This window comes from Lactuca saligna, chromosome 9 (assembly GCF_052625555.1).
Source record: "Lactuca saligna cultivar CGN05327 chromosome 9, ASM5262555v1, whole genome shotgun sequence".
NCBI lineage: Eukaryota > Viridiplantae > Streptophyta > Magnoliopsida > Asterales > Asteraceae > Lactuca > Lactuca saligna.
Window position 1 is genome coordinate 23,838,418 of NC_136425.1, and position 14,979 is coordinate 23,853,396.

At 29.7% G+C, this 14,979-nt stretch overlaps 2 protein-coding genes across 3 annotated transcripts; both read right to left on the reverse strand.

The window, feature by feature from the left end:
• Positions 1-5,333: 5,333 nt before the first annotated feature.
• Positions 5,334-8,919, reverse strand: LOC145015676 (MADS-box transcription factor 23-like). Of its 2 annotated transcripts, XM_078974152.1 has the most exons (8): positions 8,637-8,919; positions 7,812-7,881; positions 7,340-7,404; positions 6,564-6,663; positions 6,338-6,379; positions 5,975-6,016; positions 5,666-5,802; positions 5,334-5,574 (listed from the first exon to the last, which is right to left on the reverse strand). In XM_078974152.1, the coding sequence occupies exons 1-8, from the start codon at positions 8,912-8,914 to the stop codon at positions 5,511-5,513; spliced, it is 798 nt and encodes a 265-aa protein (XP_078830278.1). In that variant the 5' UTR covers positions 8,915-8,919; the 3' UTR covers positions 5,334-5,510. The 2 variants fall into 2 exon arrangements, with proteins under 2 accessions (XP_078830278.1, XP_078830279.1); XM_078974153.1 differs by lacking the exon at positions 5,975-6,016.
• Positions 8,920-13,940: 5,021 nt separating this feature from the next.
• On the reverse strand, positions 13,941-14,700 carry LOC145016095 (uncharacterized). The gene is made up of 4 exons (XM_078974514.1): positions 14,680-14,700; positions 14,395-14,577; positions 14,238-14,306; positions 13,941-14,165 (listed from the first exon to the last, which is right to left on the reverse strand). The coding sequence occupies exons 1-4, from the start codon at positions 14,698-14,700 to the stop codon at positions 13,941-13,943; spliced, it is 498 nt and encodes a 165-aa protein (XP_078830640.1).
• Between the last annotated feature and the right edge of the window lie 279 nt (positions 14,701-14,979).

Here is a 14,979-nt window from a genome sequence, read left to right on the forward strand (position 1 = left end):
ATATATTGTAATTAGGAATCAAAAATTTTGATACATAAATAGATAAAAATAAACTTCGATTTTTTCAATTAAATCAATTAAAAACATGTATTAAATAATGTTTTATAAAATTTCATACAAAAAATATAAGAATGTATTATTTTTTTTTTCATATTTATATAAACAACTTCAACAACCAGTATTGTAATAAATTTGTATTTATAAATTTATCAAAAATATCATATTTATATCGCAAAACATTTTTTTTAAGTATTTATAACTTTTTTTTCAAATTGTTTATCGCTAATAAAGTTGGAATAAATACAAATTTAAAAAAAGTAAAAAATAAAATAAATATATATGCGTTTTTTTAGGCAATAAGATGTTTGAAAATGTTAGAAGACTTTGGTCCACATCTGCACCAAGAAGGGGACGCACAGACATTTTTAGATCTGCAGTCTTAAAAAATCAAACAGTTTGCGCATGGTGTGCGTCGCGCAAACAGAAGAGATCACGAAGATTTGTGGACAAAAAACAAACACCACATTAGCATCTGACCGATTAAACATCCATTGTGCTCTTGTACCATTCATTTTTGTTAAATATCTCACTTTATCCGGAGTCATCATATATATATATATATATATATATATATATATATATATATATATATATATATATATATATATATATATACTCATTTTGGATATAGATGATATTAAGATGAGAGATTAAAAGTATACTAAATAGTTGTTCTAAATTATATATATATATATAATTTAGAACAACTATTTAGTATACTTTTAATCTACATCTTAATATCATCTATATCCAAAATGAGTCTGAATCCCCAACCTTAAGCAGAAAGACTTATATAACCAACAATCAACCACTATCTTTGTCCGGAAAGAGAGAAAAAGAAGAATAGTTTTTCCTAGTTTAAAAAAATGAATAAAAATAATCTCATTTTAACGAAAGGTTTATGTTAGAGATTTTTATAGGAAAACAAATAGAGTTCATGTTATTAAAATTTATAATGACATCATTTGGTTACCGTTTAAAGCAGGGGTATTAACACAATCGATAATATGGTAAAATTTGTTTGACTTGTTTAATTTTAAATTAGTATCTCATCTAATATGTATATTTTTTTAATTTTGATATTTTGTTGGTACTTATTATAACTTCTAAACAAAAATGTAAAATGATATGTTTTATCATTCAACATATCTATTCATCAGTTTACCAAAGAACATGTTTTCATTCATAAACAACTGAGGATGAGCATCTAATTCAGAACTTTGAATAATTGGGTGCTAAATTATTCAAAGGTTACCAAATATGTCTCGTGTTGTTCTCAAAAGTTATTAAACTAACACATAGATACATTAATAACAAAAATTTCAAATAAAAACTACAAAATGTAGGAGTCCTAAGAGACCAATAAACTAAAGTTCAATAATTTCACTTTTTTTTTTAATATTTAGAGTAAATTACACGAATGGTCCCTATGGTTTGGGGTAATTTGTGCGTTTGATCCCTAACTTATTTTTTTAACTCGAAAGGTCCCTACTGTTTGTTTTTGTTACGCACTTGGTCCTTAATGTTTGTTTTTGTTACACGCTTGGTCCCTATCTTACCCAAAACGACTATTATTTAAATAGAAAAAAATGATGGGGCAGGTAAGGTAAGATGAGAGGGTGGGGTTGGGGGTGTTTTATTTAAATAGATTAAAAAATCAAGGGTAAAATAGTCTTTTTATGTATGATAGGAACCAAGCGCGTAACAAAAACAAACAATAGGGACCTTCCGAGTTAAAAATATAAATTAGGGACCAAATGCGCAAATTACCCTAAACCATAGGGACCATTCGTGTAATTTACTCTAATATTTAACATTTTGTATTACTTGAAAACATAATCAAACGTATGAAAACTAATAGTTTCTAATTTATAACAAATATAGAGAAATATCTATATATTTTATATAGAAAATAGAAATATTTATAAAACGAACCATGATGAATGAGTTTGTTAATAAAAATGATCAAACTCTTATCAGTTTTGTTATTATGATCTTATATTTGTTTCAAGGTTGATGTATCCCGATCCAAATTTCTATTGTTGAAAACGAGTTTAGGAAATAAGTTTTTTAGAGTTCTTTTTTGTAGTGGACAACAATGAGAGTGAATAAATGTATTTGTAAAGTATATGGCTCCAACTTACACCGTTATATTGTGGATCTAATAAATGACATCAACTTTACTAGGTTGATTAACTTGGTGGCTTCGAAGTCTAAGATATATACTAATCAAATTTGTTTGTTTTTTCAATAATAAAAGCAATAGCTTGTTACGATCTCACATTTGTTTCAAGGTTGATGCATCCCAAGCTATATTTTTATTATAGAAAACAAGTCCATGAAATTAGTTTTTAGAGTTCCTTTTTATAATAGAGGAAAATAAAAGTGAACAAACGGATTTATATAGTATATGGCTTCAAGTATGGTTCCGATTTAACAAATGACATCAACTTTGTTGGTTTGATTAACTTAGTGGCTTCGATGTCTAGGATACATACTAATCAAATTCGTTTGTCATTTCAATGCCATGGATCAAGCATAGTGTAACACCTGTGGTTCAGGTACATTTTGATTATCCATTAAATTAAGTTTTAGGAGTTACGGTTGTGGATCGTGACGCGTTTGGTTTTAGAGACCACATCACGACTAGCTTATTGGGCCAAAACCCTAGAGGCCTCGAGTATTGAGCCCTATTTAAGGACACTAACTTCTATGGTTGCCTCATTTGACAGCATCCATTCCCTAAAATTGCCCTTACCTTAACCTTAATCTCCTTTGGCGCTTTGAGATCTTATTATTGGTGTTTTGGTGTAATCTTAAAGAAGGTGTTGAGCTTTAGTGAAAAAAGAAGAGGAATTATGGCTTAGCTTGTCCAAAAAAATTCACCTTCTAGACACTTAGAAGGTATAAAGTCTCAACCTTTGTGTTTATTCTCCATATATCTAATTTATATTGTTGTTATGGTCATTTTAGTCCCAAAACCTTTATTTTATTAGAGTGTGAGTGAACTCTAGAACCTCTAGGTGTGTTTTTATGGCTTCTGGACCTTTGTTGTTGATAAAATGATGCTTGCGTAGACTAGCCTTGATTCCATGCATCTAGCTTATTGTGATTACCTAATGGATAAAGTTAGATACTTTATCATTAAGATCCTTAGAAGAATCATATATGAGCTTTTGAGCTCTAGAGGTTAAGTGTTAAGAGCTTAACCCATTAAGTTGTTTTGGACGCTTACCACAACGATGTGAGTGGTGGGTCGCTGCATGATGACGGGGTTTTTTGTGTCTTTTTTTTGCCTTGCTGTCATGACATTTTCATGGGGTTAGCCACGACATGGTGGGTCAACCATTGAATTTTTAGCGGTTGATTTTTTGGTCAAACTTTAGGGTTTAGGGTCAAAGTTGGGGTTTGACCTCTTATTAAATGTTTAGTGGTTTGTGTTACTAGGATTTACATTTCCAGTGAGCAATGGTAGTTATCTATTATATCTTCAATATGAGTTTTCTCACTATACTATATACTTTAGTATGTATCCCTGTATGTTAGGATATGGTTAGATTATGGTGTGTTGTTAGGCTGGTAGACTTGTTAGTCTGTTACTTGTGGTGTTGAGCTGTCTGTTTATTTGATTTATGTATATGTTAACATATTTTGTGATGGGCTGAGGTGTTCCAGCTCTATGTGGAAGGCCAAGATGCGAGAGGACCAGCTTATGCCGAAGGCCAAGGGTGAGTTGATGACAAGATCAACGTTTAGTGATGTGAGTCTAAGCACTTACAAGGGACGAGTTGATGGAAAGAACAACTAGAGTGTTGTGAGCTTAGACATTCGATGTTGTTGGGTGGATCGGTTCTAGCACTGAGAGCCTTGTTTGCATGATTGTAGGTTTATTGTTGTATATGGTATTTTGGAGAACTTACTAAGTATTGATTTATAGTTGTAAATGTACTTCAGATGACCGTGGATAGACAAAGTTTTGATTATACACATTCATCAACAGCTTCAGTATTTTGTAATTTTGCGTTTGTTATGATACTTTGGTTTTTGGATGATTGTCTTTTGAAACATATGATTTTTATTGACTTGGGTTTTATGAAAATGATATTTTATCTTAATTAAAAATTAAATTTTTTGGTTTGAAAAATGGATCGTTACACATAATTATTAATATTATTCACGATAATGATGTCAAACATATTGTTAATACTATTACCAGTATGGTATTAATAATGTTGTGGATAGTGGTGTTAATCGATTCATTCAGAAAAACTGCTTTGATGACAATGGATTTTCGGGTTCTGGAAGTAACTAAATTTGTAATTTATTACACATGACATTGACCCATACTGACCTGGTGTATGCTAAACAAGTTGCTTACGGTGGACCTATAATGAGATTGTGTAATTTATTACACATGACATTGACCCATACTGACCTGGTGTATGCTAAACAAGTTGCTTACTGTGGACCTATAATGAGATTGATGTTAAATATAAAAAGTAAGAGATTCTCTCGTGATGGTTCTACATATGATGTTGATGAATTAGCAAACGATGAGGTAAAATGGATAATGTTGGTTGATGATTTAAACACACTTTAAAATGGAAAACCGTTGAAAAAGATTAAGTGTTTATCGTATAATGACGACATTGAATTTGATGGCAATTCCCTGAAAATTATGAAGCGGTTTGTTTTGTTTTGCTAATAATTGTAAATGACAGATAAGAGCTATAAAAGATAAGATCACATAAATGTATCAAGTCTCAGACTTAAACGATATATTGGTTGATAGTACGGAAAATATGTTGTGAAAATAGCAGATTCAACGAACTCTGAACCAATGTTCATATTTCGTACTAGCAAGGTTGTCATATGAAACAATATGACTAGATCTATTGACGGGCTCTGGAGAAATTTTTAAAGATTTCTCTATATATTGTTATAATTTAAAAATGAAGAATCCACAAACCATTTCTTTCTATTTGGACCAACTGTTCATATTCGGACCCGTGAATCATGTTCTAAACACATATTTCTATAAATTTTTATTCAATAACTTAACCTCTATCATTATGGAATCTCATATTAGCGTTCAATATATATATGGTTTGATGGTAATTGAACAAAAAAGTAAATTTTTAACAAGCATAATTTGGTTAGGTTGGTTATGGAGTTTAATAAAATGATACCTTTAAACACAATTTGGTTAAGTATGTTTATGGAGTTTAATTAAATGATACTGTTAAACACATTTCAATTAACAAACTCTACACATGTCGTCTTCTTAACAAGTTACGATATTGACATCAAAAGATAGCGCAACAACAAAAAGGAGATGATCTTAAATCCCGGATATAAAATATCAATTATCACTTCATACAATAAAATAAAAGTAAAACTCGATGTTTAACATTAAATCTGAAGAATTATAACCTCATATTCTTCAAAACTTATGGATCAAGCTCAATTTTTGGAACTTTTCTTTTGTGATGTTGATCATTGTGTGGTGATAACCTACAAATTACAATAAAAATTAGTCAATTAATACAAGCTCCAATTAATGAATTTTATTAAAATAAAAATAACTATAACCAAGGTTACATACCCTAAATGCAAAGAAATACCAATGTCTCCGTTATCTCGCTTAAGATACCCAAGTGAGCTTGGTGTGTTGAAATGACTATTTCGTCCTAATAATTGGATTTCAGAGTTTGTTGTTGATTTAGTTAGATGATCTACAATCTGTAAGAACAAATATTTCTTGAAATCAATACAAAAAGGAGGAAGCAAGACATGAACATAACTTCATGAACTTGAACATTCTTCTTGATGGAAATAATGGAATTTGTTTTAACTTTTATCATGTAAATAATTTGACTTTATTGGGAAGCTAGTAGTGTTTAAGAAACTTTACTTGTTTCTTCAAAGCCTCATTTTCTTGCATAGTTCTTTGTTCCTGTATCAATATAGTTACTCCTTTAAGATTATGCCCTAAAGAGAAGGGAAAAAAAATGCAAAAACAAAAAAACAATCCTAAGGTGGCATTTGGTTTGTTGGAGTGTAAGACTGATATCAAAAAGATTTGAAAAACTTTTTAGATTTTTTTTCCATGATGGGAATGATGATTATGAAATCGCATCCCATTAACATGAACGACACGATGCATACTATACTAAACAAAGTAAAAAGGTAATATTGTCATGTGTTTTCCAATAGAGAAACATGATCATTAAATAATGATATGCACGAAATTTTTATGCATTAACAAACTCATTACCCGTAATTTAGTTTGTTCGATCTCTTCCATCAATGCCATATCCTGAGGCATAACTAAAAAGAATTATATAATAACATAGGTGTAATTAAGTAGATTCATGTTAATTTTATGTTACTTGTGTTTATAAAAGATCATTTGCAAACACATATTATTATTATTAATAAGTTTGAAAATAGAAAGAAACACTTATTTGACTTCATAATAAAAATGATGTAAAAGATAACACCTTCCGATTCTTGACGGCTAACATGCCATCATGAAGTTGATGCTCTAAGTGTTCAAGCTCTTTATAGGTTAATCCTTCGAGCTCCTTTCCCATCATCAACCTTCAAATATTGCAAATAAGTAATTTTATTCAGAATTATAGTTATAATAAGTTTATATCATTGTCCTTAATTAGTGATCATTGCATAATATTTTTAATACTATTCTTGTGAAAAAATATTTCAGAGTAATATATTGTTAGTAGTCAAACATTTTATCAAATTATTTGACCAAGAAAGGGTTGTTTATTCTAAACATAAAACTAATACCTAAAATATCACACCACATAATTAAATATAACTGAGAAAATTTATGATTAAATAAATCGTATTAATGTCTTGCAATGATAACTAATACACAAATAGACAAACTTGTATTTGCTAGGTTCTATATAAGAAAATTTATTATGCGTTATTATATTTTACTTAGAATTTATATAACCATACACACACAAATAATATTTAAGATGTAAATGGTTGTTTGATAGTCTATGATCGAGTAAAAGTTGATTAAGTAAATTTCTTATTGAGCTGGCATATGACTAAATCAGATGCAAAAAAATATGGTATAAGCGTAATCAAGTCAAACCAATTATTTACATCTTAAATATTATTTGTGTGTGACTCAATAAGAACATATCAACCAACTTCTTGTAAATTGTAATATCATATAATAAAAATTATCGAATGGTTTTTGCAAGTTTTCAGCCTATGTTAATTTGAAAATAAAAACACTTACCTCTGCCCCTTCTTTAGCTTCAAAATTTCAGCCTTCAAAGCTTCTACCTCGGGATCCACTTCTTGCTTAATAATATTCACAATGGTAAATCTAGATAAGCTCTTGATTATATTAAAAAAAATAATCAAAAACTAATTTTAAATGAAAGAAGGAATTTCATATTTTAACATAACAATTCGATCGATTTACATTATTCTTGTTAATTGTAGTCAAATTACTTCACAAAGCTTTATCAAAATGTGAGATTATTGAAAGTTATACTACAAGTATTTGACAAACTTTTCCTTTTTTAAGTATTTATTTGAGAAAATTGATAGAAATGATTGAAGATATATTTATTTCATTCGTAATGCAGACACAAATAATATTGGTCCGCCCGTGACTAACAATCCCAACCGTTGATCTCCCATCATAAACGCAATGGGAGTAAGTTTTACTTTTTTTTTTTTTTAATTAAAATTTAAATGTATACCTGTGTCTCGGGGATTGGTTTATCCAAACAATCTGATTTTTTTTCATATCTTGAGATGATGTTTTGCAACCTTCATAAATAAAATCATAAATGCATGTAAGGCCACACTAACATTTCATATATGTGAGATTTTGCCATAATATGTATGTATATAAATAATCGCCAAATGCAAACTCACTACATAATTATAAACACACAATGACACATACATAAAAGAAAAGTGTATGGACCATTTGGGCCCAAATGTATTCTGTGGGCTTCTCCTCATGATATACTACCAGTCTACCACTAGTTTAATAAGTGATCCCATTATAGTATTGATCAATAATTTCTTTTTTGTGACATTATTAAGTATACAATAGGCTTTATGTTTGAATCTAACATAGTAAAACGGAAATCAACATCATAAGTCAAATCGAACGTGAAGACTTTTGATGTGATTGGCAACAAACTTATGAAAAAGTTGGCTTACGATATTACTTCTTAAAAAAGGAGTTAACGTATTCAATTCAATCGGTTATTATCACTCAACATAAATACAAACAGATCAATTCTATTTTAATCTTGAGGACTTATTAAAATTTTGTTAACCTCTTTTTGGCATTTTCTAAATAGGTTACAACTTAGTACTCTACGACTCTTTTTCTAACAACTATTCTATATATGTACAATGCATTTAAACATGTACCCACAAGGCCACAACTAGTTGATGCATAAATTTTTTGACAATCATTTTATGAAAAAAGAAAATTGTATTTTTGAAAAAAGCTTAAAATATTATGCTAGAAGCAAAAAGAACATTGAGGAAATATAATTTGTACGTACCGAGAACTAGCAAATTCATAGAGTTTTCCAGTACTAGAAAATATAATAACCCCCACCTCAGCATCACACAGAATAGCCAACTCTTTAGCTTTCTTCATAAGTCCAGCACGACGTTTTGAAAATGTCACCTGTCGACTACTGACATTTTCAATCTTCTTTATCTCAATCCGCCCCCGACCCATCGTCTTTCTCCTTCTCTCTTCTCCTCCACAACCTCCACCACCACCGCTTGACGAAGATGATGAAGAACTACACATGATGGAAACTTTAGTGGGCATATAACTTTAAGAAGTTCTCTATGAGTTCTACTACTTTGAAGTGATCTCTTTTAAAGGGTAAGAGTTGCTATGTTTGGAAATAGAAAATGAAAAGGATGTGATAGGGTTACCAAAAACGGAAAATGCCATTCTCGAAATGTAAATTAATTAAAATTAAATAATATCATATACCATTTTAGTATGATGCCATTACAAATTTACAACGTTGGTTGTGGGGTATTTGCCCATTTTGAAACTTATTAGTTATATATGGGAATATATGAATTCTCAAGGAAGAAATATTTTGTGTTCATTCGCATTTAATGTAGAAATTATACGCTTAATATTCACTCACATTTCTTATGACTTATTTCCTATTTAAGAAATGATACCACAAATAGAAAGTTTCATTTTCACGATTTACTTAATATTCTTCTACCATTTATACATTGTAAATGTGAAAAAATATTCATAATCAGGAAAAGGGTCTATTCAATGTTTTGGATATATGGTATGTACATAATACACATGTATCTTGGAAATATTGTCTTTAAAACATTTTATGCTCTAAAGTATTTTTTTATTAAAAATTATTATGATATTGTAGTGCAAAAAGACTTGGAAATCTGAATCACTACATATGTCTCAAAAAATATTATCTAATAATAAATTTTTGGCCAATATAAAATACTTCTTGCTAATATAATAAAGTTGTTTGCGTAACGATTTATTTCACTTATAGTACATAAAAAAAACATGTGAATTGTTTTCAAGACAAATATAGAAACTTTTATTTCCAAATATATTTTTGGACATAAATATGAAAAGAAAAGAGAAAGTGCAAAACGAGAAAACGGTAAAATAAAGAAATTATATCTACACAAAAATGGACTGTAACTTGTTACGTCCAAAATATTGCATTAAAATGTCCAAGACCACACGTAACGTGTTAGTTTTGATTATTTTGGTGACAAATATGTTTTAAGTGATGTTTAGACATGATTTTGACTATTTAATTTGAAATCATTTGTTTTACAATATTTAAGTGGCTATTTTGTTGTGTTATGACCCATATAACTATACATTGTTAGAATGCATAAAACAACGACATGCATATGTCTATGATACACGTGTGTATATATATATATATATATATATATATATATATATATATATATATATATATATATATATATATATATATATATATATATATATATATATATATATATATATATATACTAGGTTTAAACCCGTGGAAATCCACGGGTGATAAATTGAAATATAATTATAGTTTTTAATTTGTAACAAAAAAGATATGAAAGTTTAGAAAAAATGAATAGTGATATTAGCATTAATATGAATAAGTCAAATACAATAAAGTTGTAAAAATTAATTAATTAATATGATAGATGAAGTACGATACAAGAAAAGTAAATAAAAGATGGTAGAAAAGTAAATAAAAGATGGTAGAAAAGCATTGTTTATAAATTCCCAAAAACTTTCTTATAAACGACATTGGAAGTTTTATTTATGAGACTACAATTGGGTTTCGCATATGAGGTTGTATGGATTGGGGTTAAAGATGCGAAGGTGATTATGGTTAATATTCATTTCGTATTTTGTGAGACAAACAACTCAAATGCGAATGAACTAAAAAAAAATGACTGGAACATGCGAAGAAAGAGGGTGAATGAAGAATGTGAATTTTACAGTAGAATGCGAATTGGGGAAGAAAGCTAAGAATTTCGCATTTTTCTTATACAAATTGATTGATTGATTGATTTGTCTTAATTGTTAATTGCGATATATGAAATACTTATCAAGTTAGGGGCAATATGGTCATTTTGAAGTAAAAGAAGCCTTGGTTATTAAATGAATCATACGAAGGATCTGTTATTTGATTTTGGAATTGGGGCGAATAATCGAATGATTTGGAGTTGCGAATTTGATTTTGAAAAGCCAATCAGTTGGGTTCGCATATGAAAACAGATAAGTTTTGATTTTCGATTAGCAATTAGGTTAATTGGGTTATTGATTGAGGGACGATTCGTGAAGAAAAATGCGAAGTCAAGAAGGACTGTGAAATGTGATTTGTTCAATATTGGAGTCAAATGCAGTTCACGTGTAAAAGCAAAAATGTTCGCATTTGGTAATACAAATCAAAATTGGGTTTCGCATATGAGGTTGTATGGATTGGGGTTAAAGATACGAAGGTGATTATGGTTAATATTCATTTCGTATTTGGTGAGACAAACAACTCAAATGCGAATGAACTAAAAAAAAATGACTGGAACATGCGAAGAAAGAGGGTGAATGAAGAATGTGAATTTTACAGTAGAATGCGAATTGGGGAAGAAAGCTAAGAATTTCGCATTTTTCTTATACAAATTGATTGATTGATTGATTTGTCTTAATTGTTAATTGCGATATATGAAATACTTATCAAGTTAGGGGCAATATGGTCATTTTGAAGTAAAAGAAGCCTTGGTTATTAAATGAATCATACGAAGGATCTGTTATTTGATTTTGGAATTGGGGCGAATAATCGAATGATTTGGAGTTGCGAATTTGATTTTGAAAAGCCAATCAGTTGGGTTCGCATATAAAACAGATAAGTTTTGATTTTGGATTAGCAATTGGGTTAATTGGTTGGTTTATTGATTGAGGGACGATTCGTGAAGAAAAATGCGAAGTCAAGAAGGACTGTGAAATGTGATTTGTTCAATATTGGAGTCAAATGCAGTTCACGTGTAAAAGCAAAAATGTTCGCATTTGGTAATACAAATCAAAAATGGGTTTCGCATATGAGGTTGTATGGATTGGGGTTAAAGATACGAAGGTGATTATGGTTAATATTCATTTCGTATTTGGTGAGACAAACAACTCAAATGCGAATGAACTAAAAAAAAAATGACTGGAACATGCGAAGAAAGAAGGTGAATGAAGAATGTGAATTTTACAGTAGAATGCGAATCAGGGAAGAAAGCTAAGAATTTCGCATTTTTCTTATACAAATTGATTGATTGATTGATTTGTCTTAATTGTTAATTGCGATATATGAAATACTTATCAAGTTAGGGGCAATATGGTCATTTTGAAGTAAAAGAAGCCTTGGTTATTAAATGAATCATACGAAGGATCTGTTATTTGATTTTGGAATTGGGGCGAATAATCGAATGATTTGGAGTTGCGAATTTGATTTTGAAAAGCCAATCAGTTGGGTTCGCATATGAAAACAGATAAGTTTTGATTTTCGATTAGCAATTAGGTTAATTGGGTTATTGATTGAGGGACGATTCGTGAAGAAAAATGCGAAGTCAAGAAGGACTGTGAAATGTGATTTGTTCAATATTGGAGTCAAATGCAGTTCACGTGTAAAAGCAAAAATGTTCGCATTTGGTAATACAAATCAAAATTGGGTTTCGCATATGAGGTTGTATGGATTGGGGTTAAAGATACGAAGGTGATTATGGTTAATATTCATTTCGTATTTGGTGAGACAAACAACTCAAATGCGAATGAACTAAAAAAAAAATGACTGGAACATGCGAAGAAAGAGGGTGAATGAAGAATGTGAATTTTACAGTAGAATGCGAATCAGGGAAGAAAGCTAAGAATTTCGCATTTTTCTTATACAAATTGATTGATTGATTGATTTGTCTTAATTGTTAATTGCGATATATGAAATACTTATCAAGTTAGGGGCAATATGGTCATTTTGAAGTAAAAGAAGCCTTGGTTATTAAATGAATCATACGAAGGATCTGTTATTTGATTTTGGAATTGGGGCGAATAATCGAACGATTTGGAGTTGCGAATTTGATTTTGAAAAGCCAATCAGTTGGGTTCGCATATGAAAACAGATAAGTTTTGATTTTCGATTAGCAATTGGGTTAATTGGGTTATTGATTGAGGGACGATTCGTGAAGAAAAATGCGAAGTCAAGAAGGACTGTGAAATGTGATTTGTTCAATATTGGAGTCAAATGCAGTTCACGTGTAAAAGCAAAAATGTTCGCATTTGGTAATACAAATCAAAATTGGGTTTCGCATATGAGGTTGTATGGATTAGGGTTAAAGATACGAAGGTGATTATGGTTAATATTCATTTCGTATTTGGTGAGACAAACAACTCAAATGCGAATGAACTAAAAAAAAAATGACTGGAACATGCGAAGAAAGAGGGTGAATGAAGAATGTGAATTTTACAGTAGAATGCGAATCAGGGAAGAAAGCTAAGAATTTCGCATTTTTCTTATACAAATTGATTGATTGATTGATTTGTCTTAATTGTTAATTGCGATATATGAAATACTTATCAAGTTAGGGGCAATATGGTCATTTTGAAGTAAAAGAAGCCTTGGTTATTAAATGAATCATACGAAGGATCTGTTATTTGATTTTGGAATTGGGGCGAATAATCGAACGATTTGGAGTTGCGAATTTGATTTTGAAAAGCCAATCAGTTGGGTTTGCATATGAAAACAGATAAGTTTTGATTTTCGATTAGCAATTGGGTTAATTGGGTTATTGATTGAGGGACGATTCGTGAAGAAAAATGCGAAGTCAAGAAGGACTGTGAAATGTGATTTGTTCAATATTGGAGTCAAATGCAGTTCACGTGTTATTATGTGTTTAAGTTGATTAGGGGTAAATAAGTTAGTTAATTACAGAGATAGTGTAAATACAGAAGTACATTTAGGTAAAATAAAGTGGTATGTCAAATAAATTGATATGTAAAATGAAACATATAAGTAACTACATAATTACACATATGAATGTAATTATTCAAGATTTTGTGGGAATAAAGCAATGTAGTTTAAAATAAGTTGTAGGAAAAACAAAATAACATGGCAAACCAAATTATAGGACTACAAAAAAACCCAATGGTCCGAATGTACTTTCAAGAAACAAAAATGACAACCATGAAATCCAAAAAAAAACATTCAAAACCAAGAAAGATAAAAACGTAAACGGCTTAGGAGTTTATGATGCGAAATCAAAATTAAACACGAAGTAAGATTGTTTGTCGAAGTAAAATGCATTTACTTTTCTTTCTTGGGTACCAAAAGAGGAGTTGGTTGTTCATCTGGTGGTGACAGTCTAGGATTTTTAGAAGTAGACAAATTCTCCATTTCATCAATATCTATGCATGTAGCAAGGTTTCTTTTCAACTCAATTGGTGTAGAAATGAATTTTATAGGACTTGTTGCAGTTGACTTGTCCCTAGCACATGGAGTTAAATTTTCACCGGTCTGTGAAAAAGAATCCTAAAAAAATATTTAGTTAGTTGTTATAAATTAAAACAAAATATTTGAGAAATATATTTTAAAAACTAAAACCTTGAGAACTTTGGTGTCATGAGAACCAACATCTGAATAACCAATCAAGAATGAATCAGAATTAGCAGGCTGCATCACAAGATGAAAACAAATGATATTGAGTCAGATATTGTTGGGTCAATGTGTTAAAAAACAAAATATAATTGTTGAAAAAAACCTGTGGAGTAAGATTATTTTTTTCCAATTCATCAATTATGTCTGCATTCTCGGTTAATCTTGATATCCCATAAAGATTACTTTTATTATCGACATTGTAACGTGTGATATCAATCTTAATTGCCAACTTTCTGTCCAACACAACTTTCAACTCCATTGGATACAATTCCAAATTGTTGCCAAGCTAAAATGTAAATAAATATCATTAGAAAATTTGTATGTAAAATATATAATGCCAAGTTTTAGGCCAACACAATTGTAAACACCTTTTGAAAAAAATCCAAACTGATGCCAAGTTAAAATCCATTGTTATCATGTGTTTAACTTAATTAGGGGTAAGTAAGGGGAAACAGTTAATTGAACTTTAAAATTTATTGTTTAGATTAAAAAAAATTCAAATAGCCAAAAAGAAAGTACATTGCCATTTAACTGAGTGGGAGGGACATTTTAGGCATTTCTAGCATATAAAAAGAAAACATATACTATGGACGTTTTAAATTTATTGTTTACATTGAATTTGAAATTTATAATCATCAACCAATAAAAAATTAAAAAAAATAAAAAAAATCAAACAGCCAAAAAGAAA